The sequence below is a fragment of the Ornithodoros turicata genome, chromosome 8, assembly GCF_037126465.1.
Source record: "Ornithodoros turicata isolate Travis chromosome 8, ASM3712646v1, whole genome shotgun sequence".
In the NCBI taxonomy this organism is placed as follows: Eukaryota; Metazoa; Arthropoda; class Arachnida; order Ixodida; family Argasidae; genus Ornithodoros; species Ornithodoros turicata.
The window spans coordinates 30,838,589-30,858,784 of NC_088208.1; the positions used below are offsets into that span (position 1 = coordinate 30,838,589).

General features: G+C 46.2%; 3 protein-coding genes across 4 annotated transcripts; 1 reads left to right on the forward strand and 2 right to left on the reverse strand.

Annotated features, from left to right (window-relative positions):
- Positions 1-2: 2 nt before the first annotated feature.
- Positions 3-10,459, reverse strand: LOC135366935 (V-type proton ATPase subunit H-like). Of its 2 annotated transcripts, none has more exons than XM_064599935.1 (13): positions 9,984-10,459; positions 5,502-5,583; positions 5,227-5,416; positions 4,575-4,688; positions 4,380-4,484; positions 4,200-4,297; positions 3,580-3,687; positions 3,411-3,495; positions 2,738-2,916; positions 2,507-2,632; positions 2,270-2,371; positions 2,021-2,134; positions 3-374 (listed from the first exon to the last, which is right to left on the reverse strand). In XM_064599935.1, the coding sequence occupies exons 1-13, from the start codon at positions 10,201-10,203 to the stop codon at positions 305-307; spliced, it is 1,593 nt and encodes a 530-aa protein (XP_064456005.1). In that variant the 5' UTR covers positions 10,204-10,459; the 3' UTR covers positions 3-304. The 2 variants fall into 2 exon arrangements, with proteins under 2 accessions (XP_064456005.1, XP_064456007.1); XM_064599937.1 differs by lacking the exon at positions 9,984-10,459 and adding an exon at positions 5,905-6,222.
- On the forward strand, positions 8,522-17,564 carry LOC135366936 (blastula protease 10-like). Its single transcript, XM_064599938.1, has 10 exons — positions 8,522-8,576; positions 12,288-12,417; positions 12,503-12,575; positions 13,418-13,612; positions 14,475-14,604; positions 15,098-15,244; positions 15,692-15,798; positions 15,863-16,005; positions 16,767-16,900; positions 17,419-17,564. The coding sequence occupies exons 1-10, from the start codon at positions 8,525-8,527 to the stop codon at positions 17,508-17,510; spliced, it is 1,203 nt and encodes a 400-aa protein (XP_064456008.1). The 5' UTR covers positions 8,522-8,524; the 3' UTR covers positions 17,511-17,564.
- A 607-nt stretch (positions 17,565-18,171) lies between these two features.
- LOC135366141 (T-cell leukemia homeobox protein 3-like) lies at positions 18,172-19,788 on the reverse strand. The gene is made up of 2 exons (XM_064598792.1): positions 19,462-19,788; positions 18,172-18,514 (listed from the first exon to the last, which is right to left on the reverse strand). The coding sequence occupies exons 1-2, from the start codon at positions 19,591-19,593 to the stop codon at positions 18,224-18,226; spliced, it is 423 nt and encodes a 140-aa protein (XP_064454862.1). The 5' UTR covers positions 19,594-19,788; the 3' UTR covers positions 18,172-18,223.
- Positions 19,789-20,196: the final 408 nt, after the last annotated feature.

Consider the following 20,196-nt stretch of genomic DNA (forward strand, 5'->3'; position numbering starts at 1 on the left):
TGTCTGCAACTCAGACTTTATTTTTGAAGAGATATGCATCTGCACACTACAAGTGACTAGCATTGGGAAAAAAATAAGAAAAAAAAAAGAAAAACAAGCCACATAGCACACATTTTCATCTCAAGTACGTTATAGTACATTGCAATACTGTATAACAACAGTCGTTCATGGAATCCCAAACAGTTAATCAATCAGGAATGATTTGAAAAAAAAAAAAAAAAAACTGCTATTAAGGGGAACATATGGTCCACCATTTTACAACATAAATACAGCAATTATGATACAGAAAGATATCTTGCACAGCTTATGAACGGCCAGCTATTTGGGAAGCTCTTGAGCTTGTTTCCTTTTCCAGCTGCTTGCCAAGGTATTCCCTTGAAACAACACAAGTAAGAAGGTTACATTTGTACACCTTGGTTCATTTTGATGTGGATAATGGATTGTAATGTGCTCATTTTAATAGCATTGCTTACGAGTTCAGAGGCACTGAAAATATGTAGATCTGTTCGGTTCAGTGGCAGAATGGAAGAAGTACAATGGCAGAAGTATAATGCAAGTGCACTGTACCATACATTAAGGCCCCTGGTTTTCTGCTGCGGCAAATTCAAAATTCCGTGGCACCGACTTGTAAATTCCGCGATTTTCCGCGGCAAGGAATCAACGGCTGCTTGAATTTATTTATTTATTTATTTATTTTCCTGGATAATGTGAGAACAAAAAATATTTTATAAACTTACAGATTGGAAGCACTGTTGTGGCTCAGCATTACATCTTGTTCTCCTCTGACAGCGAATGCCGTCTCTCGCCTACAATCATTTTATACCTGCTGAAAGATCTTTCAGCATCTACAGAGTTTATAGGAATTGACAAATACTTGATCGCAACAGACGCTAAATTCGGAGCAAGCACCCTCATTCCCTTCCAAAACCCACAATTACCATCTTTACTCGCATAATTTGCGCACTTGTTCTCCCAAAAAAAGTCTGAAATGTTGGGAGTGCACAAATCGCGCGGGAACGTTGATTACGGTATTCAAACAGCGCAAAATTTCAAAATTTTAGTATGCCGGTCGCATAGGCTCTTGGTAGAGCCGATATTGACGTTTTCATTGCATTGCGCAAGCGCGATTTGTGCACAAATTGCGCGGGAACGTTCGTTACGGTATTCAAAGGACGCAAAATTTCAAAGTTTTAGTATGCTGGTCGCATAGGCTCTCGGTAGAGCCGATATTGACGTTATCACTGCATTGCGCAAGCGCGAAATAAGTACCCAAATACTGCACGACCGCTGATGGTCGTGACGCAAAATGCCGGCCCGCTACCGCTCACATAACGGTGAAATACGTCGAGACGCTGCTGGAAGACTCCGCTAGTAGCACTTGACAACCGAAAGCACGCTATGTTTGCCAACTTTGTCACGTTGTGCTGTAAGGTTTGTCATAGCACGTTTGTCCAGCGTTTCTTTCTACGTTTTGTAGTTCGAGTTACAATATCGTCCATCGCGTCAGTGGACCATTACCCGAAAGTGTGCGCAAGTCAAACAAAAGCACTGCAATAACTTCGGTAGCACTGATGGTGTTGTGAAAAGCAATCACCACGGTCGCTGAGACGCGCGTGAAAACGCGTGTGCGCAAATTACGCGATTTGTTGTTTTCTTCTCATTTTTAGTACTAAACTAGGGGTGCGCAAATTACGTGATGACGCAAGATAAGCAAATAAATACGGTATGTCGAAGGGTCACATGCACCTTGGAGCAGTTGGGAGCGTGTGCAGCACGTGCTTTTATCCGACGCTCTTTTGCGTGAGTGTGCAATACTTCTCCTGAGACGCTGCACCTCGTAGTAACCGTCCACATCGCGCCAATCGCGTCCTTCGACCCAACTGGATTTCCATGAAATCCAGTGGAAAACGAAGGATTCCGCGGAATCGCGGAAAACCCGGGGCCTTAACCATACTATGACATAGTTGCACTGCAAACATGTTTTTTAGTGGGGAAGCATCATTGCAAAATGCTTGCTTACCAGTTATGCACCATGAGTTTCTGCACACAGAGCAATGCTTCGTATCGGACATTCGGGTCTTCGTGGCTGAGCAGCTGCATCACCATTTGTTTGCCGCCAAGCTTCTCTATCACCCTTGAATATCACACAGCAAAGTTTCAGCTCATCTGTATACTTGGTAACTAGTAGATAAAATGATCCCTGTTCCTTACTGCAAGTCGCAGGAGGGCAACAAGTTACGAAATAATGTTGTTTAAGTCCACCACTCACTGTTTCCCACGTGGATAGTGCCGCACATAGTCACCAACATCGTGCGCTGCAACGCTCAAAACTAGTGGGTCTTTGCTCGACTCGAGGAGGTGAACGAGGATCCTGAAAGGCAAATGAATAAGTTGCACATCCTTCAATGTAGTGCGGTAAGAATCATGTTGAACTAAGGACAACTTCTGGGCACCCTGTCTAATAAGTCATGAAGAACAAGACAATGTAAGAGTCGAAAGTTCATACTTGAGCAGTTCATAATTCCTTTCATTGAGCTTGTCTGCATTCTCTCTCCAGAACTTGTCGGAACTGTGCACTGGGCCCCACTCGAGACGGCCTGATTTGATCTCTGTGGCGTACTCGTCAAAGGAACTGGAGAAGATCAAATGCTGCGCTATCACCACCAAGCGCTAGACAGTGTACGCCGTTACTGCTAGCATATTACAGTATCTCGCTTCGCACGTGTTGCATTGTTACCTCATATCCTGGACACTAGCGTTCAGCTTCTCGTCCAGAAATTCAATGTCCTCGACAATGTCAGTGTCATCAAACTTCTTGCCCTGCAGAATTTCCAGCTGCTTGAACACCTTGCATTGCACCATTGCTATGGCATTGTCTCGCTGGATCTCTGTGTCTTCTGGTTTCTCGATCAAGTTCTGCACAGTAAAAATGTAAGCCAGCTCGGTCAAAAGGTGCAAAGCTGATATACAAGGTGTCTCGCCAAGTCTCTGTCTTTCGTGTTCCTGTCAAGGTAATGCGACCTTTCATTCCGCAACAAGACAGTTTTGCACTTTGCAAAAATTTGCTATGCTCGTCAAAATAGCCCACAGATGGCGTCACAGTTTCCCGGAGAAACCTCGAGCAGTCAAACATCCTTCTCAAAGCAGCGCCGTAGCACCACAAAGAGAGAGACGCACTGGTGCGCTCTGCACCCTCCAAAGGGTTAAAACAGAGCCCTGGAGAGGTATGTTATAAGGCTTTAGGCAGCAACGAGCAGTGAATATGGCACTTTCTGCTCACCCCTTAGCTACAGCTAAGGTTTTGTTGGCATTGTTGGCTTGGCTTAGCTTGGCTTGGCTTAGGGTGGATGGCAGTATCTACAGTTCAGGATCACAAACAGAGTAATCAGTAGCAGTAAACCGCAACCCACCCTGAAGGTTGCGAGGATAATTCGGGTTACTTTCTCCTTCCCGGATTCACTCAGTATGTCGGCCAGGATGGGAATCACGCTGAACCTGTGTAGAAAAAAGATATTTCTCGATACGCTTATCTTTTTTGCATGTAGCCATAGAAGGACAAACTGAACCGGCGTAGCATACTTATTCATCTTCTCAGCTAAGGTTGGATTGAAGGTCATCACCCAAAGGCAAAAAGTGAGCTGGTACTGGATCTGGAAGTTCACACGTCCGGCAAGAACAGTCACTAATCTGAAGGAAATAGAAAGTTTTATATATTGAGTACTGGCAATGTTCCCGACTAAATGAAATTTTATACGTATTGTTTTTTGTGGTAATCCTACTAGTCAGTGTTGTAATTGTTCTTTCTAAAAACAAACAGGCAAGGCAGCAAAAGAGCCACTCTGCAAGAATCTTTTTCCCCACTTTGACTGTCGCAAAGTATGCAGCACTGAAGGAGGTGCTGGTATACATTTACCGTTGTTTACATGCCTATCTGCATACCACATGCTCAGTGTAGCTAGGTATTTGCAGGAACATTCAGAGAATCATTTGTTTTTACTGCGCCGTAACATTTCATGGATGTTCTTGCATATATTCATCGCAAACTGTAGCTTACCAAAATGAACAATCTTATTAAGGACATCCGACTTTACCAGCTACGTAAAGTCGTAAGTTACAACATTTCCCCCGCTCTCCTTTTGCGATTGTTCGCCGAGTCAGTGGGTTGATCTCATCAACAGCTGCGTCCAAACTGTACTTACGTCGATATTCCATCAACAGCAACAAACGCTAGTCTGTATTCATCGATCCGAAGCATCATCTGCAAGCACCTTGCCACTGACTGAATGTACTCATTATTCTGCAAAGAGACATTCCATTCTGCTCACAAATCTGCTCAAAATAGTACAGAAGTGAGTTCGCCGACTGAGATTTATACCCACAGGCATCCTCAGCTGGTCTCGAAGCCAAGTGAGGTAGTACTGCAGGTCCGCGCCATCCATCAGCTCTTGGCTCCAGCAGGCAATCTTTGCAAGAATTCTGCTGGTCTGAGAGAGAGAAAGAAAGCAACACAAATTGAGTAAGTGCTACACGGTTGTAAGGAACACCAGATATGTACGCAGCAGATATACACGAACCATGTTCACAATAAACCCGTCTGGACGTTCGAGCAGGCTGAGGAAAGGTGTCCACGCAGCCTCCTTTTTCTTACGGCAGAAATCCTTGAAGATCTCCACACGTGTCTTGTCCTCCTGTCAGGAGAGAACAATACATATGCACAATGCATAACACCTGGGGTGGCTCCACGTCTACGGGTTTTCCCGGCGACTTTAATCCAAGTGCCAGCTAAATAAATCCATGCCCCATAAAATTTGCATGGCACATGGATTAATTTCGATGGCACTTGGATTAAAATCGGCGGAAAAACCTGTAGTCTCCTCAGATCCTCGGTATCTGGTGTTTCAAATGTGCAGCTTGATGTTGTTGTTGTTTTTTTAACCATTACCCAGACTTATGCCATTCACGGGTCAAACAAAGACCGACCACAGTTTCTCGAAGAGGTATTGTTGAGAAATCTCACTGAGAAGTTGTTGTCTGTCTTTGTTTGACCATGTCTCTCTGTGCCCTTCACCGTAATGTGTGTAGTTCGTTTTTCTTGTTTACTTCCAAAACTGTCAGGCATTGCCGAATGAATAATTATACGCAGCATCTACACATAGCAAATAGTTGGACGAAACCTTGGGCTCACAACTGGTGGGCGGTTCCAGACTCGCTTTGATGCAAACTCACCTGAAGCATTTCATCCAGCATAATGAGCAGGTACTGAATGGTTTGGTCTTTAGATATTTGCACCAGAAGATTGAAAAAGGTGCGTGCACACTGTAGACGCTGCTGTTGCAAGAGGATGGCACGGGTCTCGAGACTGCCCTGGTCAAATTCGACGATAAATTTGTAGTCCTCTTCGGAAATCATCTGGCTCCTGCATGGGAGTAAAAACGTTCACTCCCATGTAACACTGAAGAATTGCGAAGTTACACAGAGGCATAAGGTACAAAGAAACGTACTGTAAATATGACTGCCAGTTAACCCGCTGCTGTCGTATCTCATTTGCACGCTGGTGCAGCACACTCGTAGCGGCCAGTACACCTAAAAAAGAAAATAATTGATGAAGTGACCCTGTGTGCGAGTATAATGTTGTGAAGCTGCTGGTTACATAATGACGAAAAACCACCAATCAGTGTTCAGAACCACTACGTCGGCACTCTTGCCAGTGCAGAGAGCATTCCTTGTTCAGTGTGTTCTACGCGAACCTTGGCAATGTTCACTTGATCTTGAAGTGTGTAAGTGAAGCACAGGGGAAACGTAGTGCGCAATGGGATGGGAGTACCCGCACCGCTACGACTGTTACTGTCGTTGCCTAATACTGCTATACAGTAACGATGTGATGGTATAAGGCAAAACACCAACCTCCTTTTTCAATGTCATCAGGCAAAGCAGTGAGAACACCACCGATTGTGCTTGAAAACGGCATATTCTTTCGAAGTTGATAGACGTAGCAGACGTCACGTGAGTACGAAGTTTTGTGCTTGGCCGGATATGAAGCTTTTAACACTTAATACCAACAGCACCCTCACCACCAAACGTGCCGTTTAAATTACTATGCTGGGCAAGTTTCATGCGCAGCGTTTTCTGTAATACTGGTGTTTGCTTATTTTCCGAGTATCTTCCTGCACGGCAACCACAGAGTTGACCGAAATCCAATGCGAAGCCGACGAAGCCTGCAAAGGTTGCTCTTCAGACTCACTATGATAAGATTGGCGCTGCATTCGGGCAAATTTACGCGCGTCTTTTTGCAGTTCTGGTTTCAACATGCCTGTTTGTGGTTGTCGTTATTTGCCTATTTGTGCTGATCCTGTACAGCGTTACAGCAATGCCCAGCGAGGCTCGTTCGCGAGCAAACGGAATATACAACAGCGATGTACGAGGAGTGGCGGATAAATTTAATACGAAATATTTTATTCAATAATAAAATAAGTGCTTCTCTATCACACCTGTGGTCAGGCAGTCTGGCAGGCACACTAATTAATCAATTAATAGTTCATGCCTTTTCATCTCGAGACAACTCTGATCGACAGACACAAGGCACCATAGGAAGTTGCATAACTCTAGCTATACTGGGTACTTGTTCAGTAACAGCATTTAAAAAAAAAAAAAACTCGATTGTATTGAGCAGATACCTCCTTTTAGAAACTTATTTATTCTTCAACAGTTTTCTGGAAATCACTAACGAAGACTGAATTATCTGAGCTTCTACGTGTGTGTCTAACATAACTTAGGGGGGTAACATCAAACAGGGGCGGATATAGAATTTTTCTGAGAGAGGGGCAAAGCTTTGGCCAGCGTAGTCGATACGCGATCTAGGTAAACTAAACACTATGTGAAGACAGAAATTGAGGAGGGGGTCAGGACATCCTGAACCCCCCACACCCTTTGGACCCGCCCCTGACCTCACAGCTGCCTCCTGCATACAGATCCTGCAGTTTCGCAAGGGACTGCCACAACACACGGAATCAGGGGGTCACTGACACATGCTGACAATGACTAACCGTAGAGTACCTCAATTTGTCTGCGACAACCCAACCCGCATGGAGCTTAGCACCGAGCCAAACGCGCGCACCTGCGGATGCTAACAGGCCACTGGAGGCTACTTTGAGCTGAAGATTCCGCCTAATTCCTTCGGGCTATGGTTCACATTATTATTTACTTCTGGGTGCTGTTGGTATTCGCTGGCACAGTGCTGAATGTGGTAAGAACGAACGTTCACTTTCAAATATAAGCTCTTTAAGAAGAATGAGTACAATCTTGCAAACTCCCCCTTGGAAGAATAAAGCCCTCTTGAGGGTTCCAGTTGGAAGTAACCATTAGGCTTCCTTCCGAGTCTTCGGAGTTTTTTTTTTTTTTTTGCATATTCGGAAGGTTGTTTACGGAGTTTATTATTTTCCTATATTTCAGAGTTTGATTTCGTTTGTTTACAGCTGATTCACTACCCGTCGTTTGAAGAAAAAACAACGAGGACTGTGAAAAGACGTATATGCTCACAAAAACTATAAGAAGCTGCCTTGAAAAACGTGTACTGTTCTACGGCAGAATTTCCATACAGTTCCAGTGCTGGGAAATGGCTGAAATGACCTCAAAATGCTCTCAAATTGCGCTTAGTTCGCTTTTTGACTTTTTATCCTTTTTGGTGTTTTCTTTTTAGTGTAAATGATTATAATTGAAATAATGATTGCTCAGCGATATGAAAGCTGACTATCATGAGTGTACTTCTTTTCTGCGAGCATGAACCTCCTAGATGTGCGTACAATGGTATAAGAGAATATGCGGTGTCGCACTCAAGGAACCCTGGGGACCTTGAATTTCTAGACTCCCCTGGGAGGAACGCGAAAGCCTCTGCATGTTGCGTATCCACAGATGTCGTGTCTGATGTCTTCGTGTCGTGCACAATAATTCTTTGAAGCCGTTCTATGTGGACGCAGAAAATGTATTTCTCTTGGCCTGTGCATCCTGTTAATACAATATACATTGCTTTTCAACAGGACCCCGAAGAAGATGAACCTGACGTATCGGTAGGTCTCAAAGCCACATTTACTACATTACACACGATGTTTCTTTTCATTCGTTACAGATCTTAACAATAGACCTCTCCCTGTTTGCAAACAAATGACGTCATAGTGTTCGACAGCGCCACCAATTTGGTAGAGTTGAACTACGTTCGAGGCTAGGGGGCGAACAAGGTCGTGCCCGAAAGCTACAGTCTTGAGGGGATTACGGTGGTCCTCTTCCGATTTGTTTCGGTTTCAGTTTGTCTACCAACGTCCGTTTCTCGGGTAGAGGTCTATTGTAAAAACACGCCTTGTCGACACGTACGAGTATGGGTGCGTTACCATAATTTTAATTACACACGCAGTGGGATGTCCTGACTAACGACCCCGTGGATCTCTCTGATCGGGGGCTCACTTTGGTGGAAGGCGATTTAGCCGTATCTCAAGAAACGTTGGGAAGCCCCTTACATCGGAAAGGCACGGCCATGTTCTGGAGGAAGTGGCCCGGTGGCGTTGTCTACTACAGCTACCATTCCTGTACGTACTGCGCCCCGCCCTTCTTAGAGATATCATAAAAAGAAATAACGGTTTCTCGACGACGAAACAAATGCGGAGCTCTATACCTTATTGCTTCAAGGGAAGCTATAGCGTATATTACAGTCTAACGCAGGCAGGAATTCGACAGTATTCAGGACGGATGTCAGTCATGCGCATCGAATGGTGGTGTAGGTGCATATCTCTATGTAGCCCGGGACGTATAATCGCATATGATAAGGGTGTCAAGGCGAATCGACAGTGCTAGTGAACCTCAATGTAACATGGGCCTGATGTAGTGTACAGAACATGTTATAGATACAGCTGTCTCAGGTTGTCCAAGAAAAGAGCTGCGAGAGAGCCGTCTGAATTTTAATTTACTCAGGTACAAGTGAAGCTTGCATTGCATTGCACAGCATTGCAGCACAACGAATATACGATTTCAACGCAGGTGGTGGTTGTTATGTCACGTGCTAATTACACATCCGTTCGCTTGTTCACGGACTTTCCAGCGGTGTCAAGTCGACAGCGGATGTGTAGCTTGCATGTGTGCATGTGCGTTATGAACGGATTCTTGATCGCACATAAATTCGAGATCGCTAAAAGTAGGAAACCTGCACCATTATTTACAACCATTAGAGAAAAAAAAACACATCATTTAGACATTTTAAACCATTATTTGCAGTACAATTCGGAATTGCTCTTGGAGCTATGCATAGACATTTGAGAACGTTCGAAAGAACACAGAAGCCTCAATAAGGACATACAAATTTGAGGCGCGTTATTCTTGATGAAAGATGAAAGTCACTGAAAAGGTTAGCCAGCTGTAGCTGGTTCTGCTTCCATGTCCCTTTTTCTTGTAACATTGTCGCATACAGTTACATGTTGTAACATTGCACAGCAATGCTTTGCAGTTCTACATGTACTTGGAACATCTCACATAATCTGCAACTTTACTTTCATAATTTGCAAAGTAAAAGCTGAAAATAAAGTTGCACTGAATTATGAAACTTGTGAAATAGAAAACGTATATTATACCGAAATTGGAGATGGTAACGACACAGAAACAAAAATGCATTCCACTCTCCTTCATTACCAGAAACGGAAACGAAATTTATCGTCCGGTATTGAATTCGGGTAATGGCTATAACTGTCGTGTGATGACATTTCGTAGACTCCACACACTCTACTCCACCATAGCACGAGGATGACAGCCTACGATTTTTGTTTATTTTTTTCTTCGTTTCACCATGGCTATGGTTTGCTACTGTACATCTTTCATCGTTAATTTCTTAGGCAAATTGAGGCTTTGTATGTATTTGTCCCTTCTATGTTGTTCCAGCCTCAGAACATCAGTGCTTTCATGTTCAGCGTTATTCTTGCCTGCCAGAAATGAACAATGTTACATACCCTGCTGCTCTCTCTGGTGATCCTTCTGCTCCAGAAGCTGTATATGAAGCTGTGCCATAAGCGACGCTCGCCTAGACTGTCGCGTGCGGTCGAAATACGATTCCGGCGTTCCCATTGCTTCGTCTAGCTCGGCGTCGCTTCGGCGTCTTTCGTACGAACCAGCCATATCACAACTCGGGTCCTCCTTGCTGGAGTTCGTCTCCATTTTCCCGCGTGGCATTTTTTTTTAGCAGACAAGCTGTCCCCTTGAAGCGCTCACACTGATCAACAGCCAGCACCTCACTGTTGCATCCTCTAATTACACTCACGGGAACTGGCGCTCTGCCTGTACTTCGCAGAACAATAAACGCTCCTCTGTTTGGGGTAGCCGCGTATTTTGCGCACACCTTTGGAAGTCGTAGCAGTGGTTAATGGCCTTCTTATCGGGGCTGTAAGTGCGTCGGGGCAGTGATACGGCTGAAGGGGTATACTGTGACAAGCGATGGCTGCAGAGATCTCCTTGTGCGCCGTGTGATCTGTATCACAGGAAAGGAGGAAAGGATGGTCGGGAGAAGGCGATGTACTGGGGTTCCCAGGTCCGCCTAAGTGACGCAGCATTTCACTCTCTCTTATTCTATGGTCTTCGAGTTTTGCAGTGATGATGACAAAGGAACGGGTATTGTCGCCCTGTTGAGTCAGAAACATTATAAGACACGAAGCCGGCTGAAGTGCAAGACATTCGCAACAGATATATTTATATTTACGTTTTCTCTGTTCTGTTCTTCTTCTCCCTTCTACTAGAACATATTCTGTTCTGATAGAGTATAGTGAAATAGAAGCGTCAACATGTATTTTTACAGACGCTTTCTAATTAGCAGACCAAGGGGCACGCTCTTTGAAACAAGCGTTCGCTTTCAAACACAGTGCAGCGGGTAACACAACACAAGGGTAATACAGAATGACAATGCAGGCAATATACAAAGACTTTTTCAGGAAAGAGTTGATTTCCCAGATGTCACATTTCAGTGACGCCAGCAAAGTAAGGTAATGACTTGGGGCTCTTATTTTCTTCAATCATCCACTCATTTTTGAAATTCCAAGTACTATATTGGGCTGCCTCAATGCGGATCAACTTCCTTGCACACAAGGTCGCCTTTGCCCATGAACCAGCAGCCCTTAAACTACTAAATAAGTCTAACTAAGACTAAATAAGTCTCGGCCAGCTCCCGTAGCATATAGTGGTTAGGATGATCGCTTTTTTTCCACGCCGAGACTGGGAGGTGACACGGGTTCGAATCCTTGCACCGGCTGTACTGTCTGAGGTTTTCCCTGGCTTTTCCGAAGGCATTCCAGACGAATAGCGGCACAGTTCCCCCTGAAGTCGACCCAGGACGCATACTAACTGCCCTCCTTCCTGCTGTTCGCTCTCCATCTGTCTACGACAGTACGCCGCTCATAGCCACAGTTGCTTCGTGGCGCTAACACGGAATTTAAAAAAATCTCGTGTCTTGCCTTTTCATTAAATGTACAGGAAAGTTATACGGCAAAAATATGTACCGAAATATGTGTTAATATGTATTGAAATGAATGCAATTTCCCTTTCGTAGTTAACTGCAGCTGAAATTGAGTAACAATTATTGTTTTGTAATCGTAACTGTAATTTAATTACTTTTATGAACATCTAGTTGTAATCGTAATTCAATTACTTTTTTAGAAACGTAATTTTTACAGGTCTGCAGCACCGAATTCCTGCCATTGCAACCCACGTGGCTTATGCTGTATTTTCCCAAACCATCGTTTCTTTATGCGGCGCAGAAGTATCCCAAAATTAATTTCTAGTTTTGAGAAGTATGACGTCACAAGGGGTGCTATGTGCCACGCATCTGGCAACATTGCTCATCCAAGGTATAGATCTCCCTCTCCTCATATCACAGCTGCTAGCAGTCTTCCAGCGTGGGCCGGAGAGCGGGGACCGGGAAGAAGCACGCGCTGTTGCTAGGAGACAAGCGACAGAGCTCGTGGTGACGTCACCTGCTCTTCGAGAGTCCGAAACTATGGAACTTTGCGGGTTCCTTCGAAAAATTCGTGGAAGCGCGCCATGTTCACAAGCGTAGTCTTTGTGCGACGTTGCTTTATGATACGAAACGAAATAAATATCATCTTTGAGTTCGTAACGGCACTTTGAAGACCATTCTGTGAATGGGATTCGCTCACGTAGTAAGTTTTAATATATAGTAATTAACAAGTAAGTAAGTAAGTAAGTAATAGTACTCGGAAAATTAAAAAAAAATGATGTACGACTACTTTTCATTTGTAATATGTCAGCCGTAAACGAAGAGGTGAGAGGCGTCATCCAGGAGTCCATGAGACATTGGGAAGAAAACACGTGCCTCAAGTTCAGGCCTAGGTCCGTCTTCAACCTGTGGTACATCAACTTCCGCACAGATAACGCTGGGTAGGTTGACCGTTGATGTGTATATCCCGATCGTGTTGCACAGGAATATAGTGGGAAAGGCTAAGCATGCTAATTTTGAATGAAGGTGCTGGTCTCAGGTGGGCATGGAAGAACAGTTGGGCCCCCAAGATCTGAACATTGGCAAGGGTTGTGAGCACGTAAGTAGATCTCCTGAAGATTCGTCATCAAAACGATCGATATACAGTCATGGCTGGAAATAACACCTTGTCTGTGAAATAAGGAAAGCGTTACATTCGTTCCACGTGCTTTGGTATGCTTTTTACTGTGAAGTAACGCCAGTGTGTTTAAGCATAGACCAGGGCCCGCGTACACGAACATTGAGAAAATTTCTCAGTGGTGTCCTCAGTAGATATAGTAGTGGTCTACGCAGGAGCAGTGTTGAGGACTGTAGCTCGTGCCCGAAGCACTACTGAGGCTACTGAGGACACTACCAGAGGAATGTCCTCAACGTAAGTCCATCGCAGGCCCTGAGCTATACCACTTATCTCTATGGCATATATGCGCCGCCTATGCCATAGAGATAATAGATAAGCTCAAGCTAAGATAAGCTCAAGTCCATGTCACTCTGTATTTCAAGTAAGGCTTTAAGGTTTGGCATTTATTAATGCGTTCAAGTGCATGCCGGCTCTGTATATTTCAAGCAGGGCTTATATAAGACGGCCAGAGGTACAAGATAAGTCACTGTTTACGGATCGTACGTTAGGGTATAGCTATAGCGCGCGCTATAACGCGCGTGCGTACAAAAGGCCACAAGGTCACGCACCTTTCCTTGCTACATGTATCTAAAGTCACTGGGTTGGTAAAAGCAGCGGCATCCTCTGACCTTTGTAGCCGCGACCTTGGAGGAAAAATGGCGGCCGTAGCATACCAACCCATGCTGCGGCCAAGGTCGCTGCGGGAAAAGATGGCGCTACTTTCCCAGATCCAGCGATTTTTTATGTATCCTGATGCCTTCTCTGTCTCTCCTTGTGATGCGCAGGTCTCAGTCGTGGTGCACGAACTGGGGCACGCTGTTGGCTTCTTCCATGAACAGTCCCGCTCCGATCGAGACGGCAGCATCCGCATCTTGTGGGAGAACATCCCCGTTGATAAGTATAGCCAGTTCATGCAAACGTACGATCGAAATCGCAACGTGCCATATGACATCACTTCAGTCATGCACTACTCTCAAGGGGTGCGCACCTTATCTGTCTCCTCTGTCACCTTCGTACTTCTTAGTTTAGTTTCTTGCTGAAAGCCAGAGGGCATTCTACGGGCATGCTGAGAGACGCGCCTCAGGGAGCCGAGGACATCTTATAGAATGGATAAACGATAGATTTATACGGCCGACCATCGTGTAGGTCCGTCCGTAGCTTCCTACGACCACGTGATCACTGTTTTCCTATAAAGGTACTCAACAGCTAATTTTTCTGGCTAATCTATCAACGACTAATCTTCAACAGCTAATCTGTCTGGCCGGGTGCTGGGGGTTTATATCACACTAGAAAAGTATGATATTCTGAGCTACTGTTGTCTATAGGGTTCGCATTACATAACCTGCCCAGTGAAGTATTCTTCGCAGGGTGTGAAAAAAAATCGCTCAGGAAAGTAAGAACAGTACTCACTTCATTGAATATTTACATGCTACACGTTTCGGTGGCGAAAGAGAAGAAATACTAATGTCACGTGATAATTTAAATGCGGCTTGAGCAGACTAAGCGTAGTATTCTTGATGTATGCTAAATAGTTGGTGGATGCAGTCGTACAGAAAGGAAGAACAAAAGATGATATCGCGCCAATTATGATGTCGCGAGACCTGAAGTGACGTGAGACACATTGTGAAGACTAGAGTCACTAAATAATGACTCTAGTGACTCTAGTGAAGACGAGGAGAAACACTTAGCTACTAACGATGTTCTTACACCCAAAAGCACACGGTGGGTGCCTTCCCACAGCAAGTTGAGCGCTCCACAGAACCACAAACTATACGTGCATTTCATGCACGTTTTGCCTGTGCCCGTTCATGCATTCTGTTCCAATCCTTTCTTTACCATTAGGCGTTCAGTGCTTCGCCTTTTACGAAGAACACCATTGTCACTACGAATCCCCACATGCAACTCCGAATGGGAAACAAAGGACTCAGCTTCAGGGACAGAAGACTTGCAAACCTCATGTACTCCTGCAGTGGTTCGTCCTTGCCTTTATTTTTGCCTTCCCTTCTCCTTCCTTCCCTCCTCCCTTCACACAAGTTAAAAGGGTTGCGACACTTTGATACATGTGGTTCGAGGTATAAACCCTCGAACACACGTACGCGTCAAGCTCTGACGTCAGAGGAACGAGAGCTACTCCCATTCCCATTGGCAGTCGGAGCTACTCCCATTCGCGTGGCCTTTCTGGCACTGCCTCACTGGCGGACGTGCCTGCAGTGATGTCAGAGTCAAAAGCGTTTCGGTATTTGCAGTGCAAATTTTCTACGCATCGTTTACCCTTTCGAAGTAAAATGTATAATGAAGATTCAAATAATTGTCTTTCACATTTATTTGGAGTAACATATATGGAACGAAGTGTTGCAACCCTTTTTCGTCACTCACACGTTTGTGGTTTCTCATGATTGAACTGTCCTGCTACACGCCGTTTCTGCAACGAGTCTGGCGCATCAATAGGTCACTGTTCTTAACAGACGGATGTCCGAACAAGGACTTGAATTGCCAAAACGAGGGATTCCTCTTCAGACCATCGACAGCGGAGAGAAACGAGCCATGTCAGTGCGTCTGCCCCGACAACACAGCAGGAGACAAATGCCAAGACATCAATGGCGACTATTACCGTAAGTCGGCTCTCTCCGTGTGCCCACACTTCACACGAGCGACATTCGCCACAATACTCCAGGGCAGGAATTTGCGCAAACTGTCGGCTGTTTTCTGCTGTCACGTGAGCGTTCAACGCCATGTTCCTTCGTGCTCTTCTAACCACGGGAAATATCCCAAGGCGCAGCAACGAGCAGAGCAGACGACACGCCGTAGCAGACTACAGGGCCGATGGTGTCGTCTGCTCTGTGCGCGGTACCAACACTACCACCTAGGCGGTGTTGCATTGTTACGCCGCTGCCGATATCCCGGCGCTGTGTGAATCAGCTTCTACCCCGTGAGAAGTTTTCCCCTTTCTTCCACCAGAATATTCCGCGGCGGTGTCGCGCTCGTGTGGATACACGGTCTCACACCGCCACAGTTTTACGAGTTAAGGAATAATGTGTGATACGTTCCGGTTTCCCTAGGTGAGCCATCTTGCGGTGGGAATGTGACAACAGAAGGAAGCTTCGAAACTCCTGGGTTTCCGGAAAGAAATGTGCCCTACGACGAAGGTTGCACCTGGTGGATACAAGTGAGCTGACGATGAAAAAGAGCCAGAAAGAGAGAAACACAGCGTATCTTTTCGACCGTTTCAGGCACCAGCTGACCAAAGGGTAGAGATGACCATTGACGAGTTCAGCATTCAGCCGAGGCTAAACAGACCTTCCAGTCGGTATCACGGCACGTGTGCCGTAGAGCGGGCTGAGATCAGAACGAAAGACCGTTACAGAGGAGACATGTACGGCTATAACCGTCACCACAGAGGTGCAAGTGACGCTGAACGCTCTCGTGTAACAAATTGAGATCGCTTTACGTTTTCAAGTAAAGTGTTCCGTGCTTTCGAGGGTGTCCAAAGTGCCACTACACGGAGTACGGGCTAAATCTCGTTTCTGCAGAATGCAGCCGAATTTCTGTCATTGTAATCTACTTGACGCGATGGTATTATAAAATTAATTTATAGCTTTGAAAACTATGACGTCATAAAGTGTGGAGTCTGTCACGCGTCTGGCAACATTGCTCCTAGAACGCCGATTTTCGCCTCACCACAGCAGCTTGCGGTCTTCCAACGTGGGGCGGAGAGCGGAGACGGCACTGACGGCGTTTATATTTTGCGTTCTGAGTACTCGAGCGGGGTTGATTTATAATAGGAACTAAAATAAATACATATATATATTTAGCTGTAATGCCGCAAATTCCCGACGCTCCTAAAAGTGTGCCCTTCAGTCTTATGTCAAGGATATCGCCGGAGAGATTTGTTTTAAATATTCGAGGTTTGTTTCGAGCCACGGTTGGATCTGTGTAAGAGGTGACATTCTTGCTTGTCCTCTACAGGGTTGGAGAATTTCCGAAGTTGTCACCTTGTATGTATAAGATGCTATAGGACTAGACAACGCCACACTTTCCCACTATATAAGCCAGCGTTATATTATCCTTCGTGGACCTGCAAGCATGCTTGTATAAGAGGGGGCCTCGTGAATACAAAGTGTATGGTTCCCTTAGGTACTGTGGCAAAGAACTCAATCCCGGTCAAACATTAAGGTCCAGGACAAACGAAATGGTGGTCATACTAAGTCCCATGAAGAGCTCCCAAGGAAAAGGAATGAAGGCAACTGTAAGGTTCGTCGGCAACGCAGGTACGTTCACTATATTGCCACTTTTGAGTGTCTATGCTTCTCACTCTCTGCAATGTCAGCGATGGAGCAGACGTATTCCATACCATGTCCCGGCGCTCTCAGTGTCTTGGGAAATAGCACAGTGCATGAGACTTGACAGTGTTCCACACGTCAAGAAGAGGGCACTGCGGATAGGTGATCTCATCGAAACTGATAACATGACCCTCCTTCTGAAGACCAGACTTCAGATCACTCAGACAAGACCAAACTTATCAGAGATTTTTCTACACCCTCACAGAGGGGGATGTATACCCCCAGAGGTCGATTTCTGTGCAAACTACTGCTTCAGAACGTTCCCATACAGAACCCATACCCGCGCAACTGGCAAATTACACAGTATTATAAATGAAGCACCTTTAAGGACGTTGGCCAGGGCGGGAAATCACGACATTTTCCACCACTTCTGCTTATAGTGTAATAGGGTTTTGCATGCAAAACATTTCCCAGTTTTTTTATGCACGCGCAACTTTCTTTAATAGGTGCTTCTGGTGGAGCGGACATGGCTATGGACGTTGTTGGGACTGCTGGCGACTTTGTGAATTCCCAGACGAGCCTTGGAAGGCCCGGCTAGTGGACTCCAGGCATGTAAACTCCGCGTCCGTGAGGCTAATAAAGACATTTACCATGCTCACTCTGTCGCTATCATCGCACTGGAATCGCTGTACCAGCTGGATTTCCTTTGTGCGTGCCACATTGATGTTGCTGACGATAATGTTGCAGACAGGGTGGGATACAAAAGGGGGGGAGGTCAGGAAGTCCTGACCCTCACCTCAATTTCTGTCGACGCATGGTGTTTACTTGACATAGACCATGCTGGCCATGGCCATGCTAGACCATGATCTACCATGCTGGCCAACACAGCCAAGCCTTCGAATGAAGGCGTACGTCTATTATTCAGACTACCGTCAGCAGGTACGCTACACCCCACCCCCAGGGGCGCCGCTAGGCAATTTTTCAGGGAGGGGCAAGATCTCAGACCCGGGAGCCACTGCACAGTCCCACATTTAGGACAGGTCGTCTGCTGTTTGCGGGCGGCGAAGTATAAGAAATACGGCGGGATCTTTCAGAGATGCAGTCAACCTCGTCTGAGTCAAGGGGGGCACTTCCCCCCCCCCCGCTTCGCTCAACGTCGCGCATGTACGTAACTGTACATACGAGACTCCTCGTGCGCTTGCGATTCTAGATAAACCACAGAGCATCATTTAAATAGCAAAATGCTACAAGACAACGTATCCCAGTTACGAAAGCCTTTACTGCATCGTCCACCGTTAGGCGGTTCCGAAATTACTGCAGGGGCTGTTCTTTCCCATTAATTGTCTTTCTGACCAGGCGTCCATTCTCATATTCCTCCACGGTCTCGGTGCCATCTGCAATAAGTACACGGCGCTCGAAGCGGGTGCTGGAGCTCGTTCGTTGAGGCTGGGGCGGCGCAACGTTTCCCGTGATGCAGCCGCTGCCGCCGCCAGACAGGACTTGCATGTTGGCTCCCTCATTCGAAATCGTAGCACGGACGTTCATGTTGGGACCGCCCACGGCCATCACTGTGGAACCTCCCATAGGGTCACCCGTTGTTATCTGCAAGATTTGAAATGCTACAAATTCTGAACACATTTTACGTCCAGCAATGGAACACGAAATGACCCTACGTTAAAACCTCAATCCTACCAAATTTGTCATCGCAATAGACGTGTCTTACTGTATCCCCTCCCCCCCCCCCAAAAAAAATATCGTTTTCCTATGGGACGTGGAGCTATGACGTATCAAGTATGACGTCATCGGGTACACAATCCACCTGCGCATCTGACAACATTGCTCCTCTAAAAGAGGATTTCAGTCTCCTCATCACGGCACCTGACAGTCTTCCAAGGTGGGGCAGCCAGCGGAGACGGGCGTTCTTGCTAGGACTCCACAGCTCCCGGTGAGTACGCGTATATATATACAGGGTGGGTGCAGATGAAGTAGCCCCATATTTATGCGCGTATGGCGTTCCTGCTTACCGCATGAACTTTCGGTGGCGCGGGATGACGTAGTAACCAAACCCCACGTTAAAAAAGTTATCCATGCAAACGTTGCCCTCCGTGCATCCCGATTTTCCCACGCACAAGGGCGCATTGCGTCTAGCTTCCGCTAGACTTACCACCATCTCGTTTTGTTTCTGCGCGGGTGGCAGCCCCGGCGCTAGGGCCATGGGTAGGGCGATGCAGCTGTGCTACACTGCCATGTCCCATTGGAAATACACGGAGCGAAGTTCGCGTTGCTAACGATTTTATTGCGCGTAGTTTGGTTACCACGATTTTTTCTCTCTCTCTCTCTATTTCCGTCGCATAAATGCACTGTCTTGCGCCGTCGGAAGTTCGTACGGTATGCAGGAACTCCACTATGCGCGAAAATGTGGGGCTACTTTATCTGCACCCACCCTCTTTAGAACGTATGAGGGCAGGCATGAACCAAAAGGCACGTGCGCTATTCGATCACGTGGGCCTGGGTTTCGAAGCCAGGGGTAACGTAATAATGCCACTCACTTCGATCCTGGAGCTCACGCCCCTTGGCTCAGGTGGGGGAGGCGGAGGGGGGTCAGGCCGGACCACTGTGGTTTCGCGGATGACTACATCCTCGACGATCTCAATGGATGTTGTCCTCCCGGGAGCTGCCATGGTGGGAGGGGCCGAACTGGTCACTGGGACTGCAAATGCAGGTTACCTCTTGTGGTCGCTACACCACAGCGTAGAACAGTGGGTGCAATCGAACCGCAAGAGCCACTGCAGTGGTCCGAATCTGGGAAGGAACTGGCCAGCAGAACGTCGTAGCATAGATTTTTTTGGGGGCGGTAGAGAGCGAGCCTAGGGCTCGTGCATTTTTGTCTTCGAAACTTTTTAAATCATGTCATGACAGTTCCGTACGTAGATTTGCATGAGAAACAAAAGCAAAAATTTACAAGCCTATTATCATAATTAATTGAATGCCTGCGCTGGGAGCCTACAGGAGTATTTGCCATGCAGTACTGAACGCAAGTCGGTTTGGAAGAGGACGATAGGAAATTGGTAATCTTCCTGGGTGGTGGCAACCATAGACTGAGGAAGAAGAGGAATGAAGATATCATTCAACTTAAGTTTAATTGTATGGAAGGAGAAAGAGTGCGAGAAAACGAGATCATTGTGCTGCCCAATGACTTATCCGGATTCACCTACACCCCCCCCCCCTACACCCCCTCTAATGACAAAGAGAAGTGCACCCCTAATGGTTGGCGACACCACCAT

Bases quoted from the DNA above. Each gene is read 5' to 3' on its own strand.
- LOC135366936 (XM_064599938.1), top strand. From the start codon at position 8,525: ATGTTCTGGAGGAAGTGGCCCGGTGGCGTTGTCTACTACAGCTACCAT. The intron at 12,418-12,502 runs GTAGGTTGACCG...TTTTGAATGAAG, and splicing joins TTCCGCACAGATAACGCTGG to GTGCTGGTCTCAGGTGGGCA. The intron at 16,901-17,418 runs GTACGTTCACTA...TTTCTTTAATAG, and splicing joins AAGGTTCGTCGGCAACGCAG to GTGCTTCTGGTGGAGCGGAC.
- LOC135366935 (XM_064599935.1), bottom strand. From the start codon at position 10,203: ATGCCACGCGGGAAAATGGAGACGAACTCCAGCAAGGAGGACCCGAGT. The intron at 4,298-4,379 runs GTGGGTATAAAT...GTCTCTTTGCAG, and splicing joins GAGACCAGCTGAGGATGCCT to AATAATGAGTACATTCAGTC. The intron at 2,917-3,410 runs GTGGGTTGCGGT...TTTACTGTGCAG, and splicing joins TTATCCTCGCAACCTTCAGG to AACTTGATCGAGAAACCAGA.
- LOC135366141 (XM_064598792.1), bottom strand. From the start codon at position 19,593: ATGGCAGCTCCCGGGAGGACAACATCCATTGAGATCGTCGAGGATGTA. The intron at 18,515-19,461 runs GTGAGTGGCATT...CAAATCTTGCAG, and splicing joins GCGTGAGCTCCAGGATCGAA to ATAACAACGGGTGACCCTAT.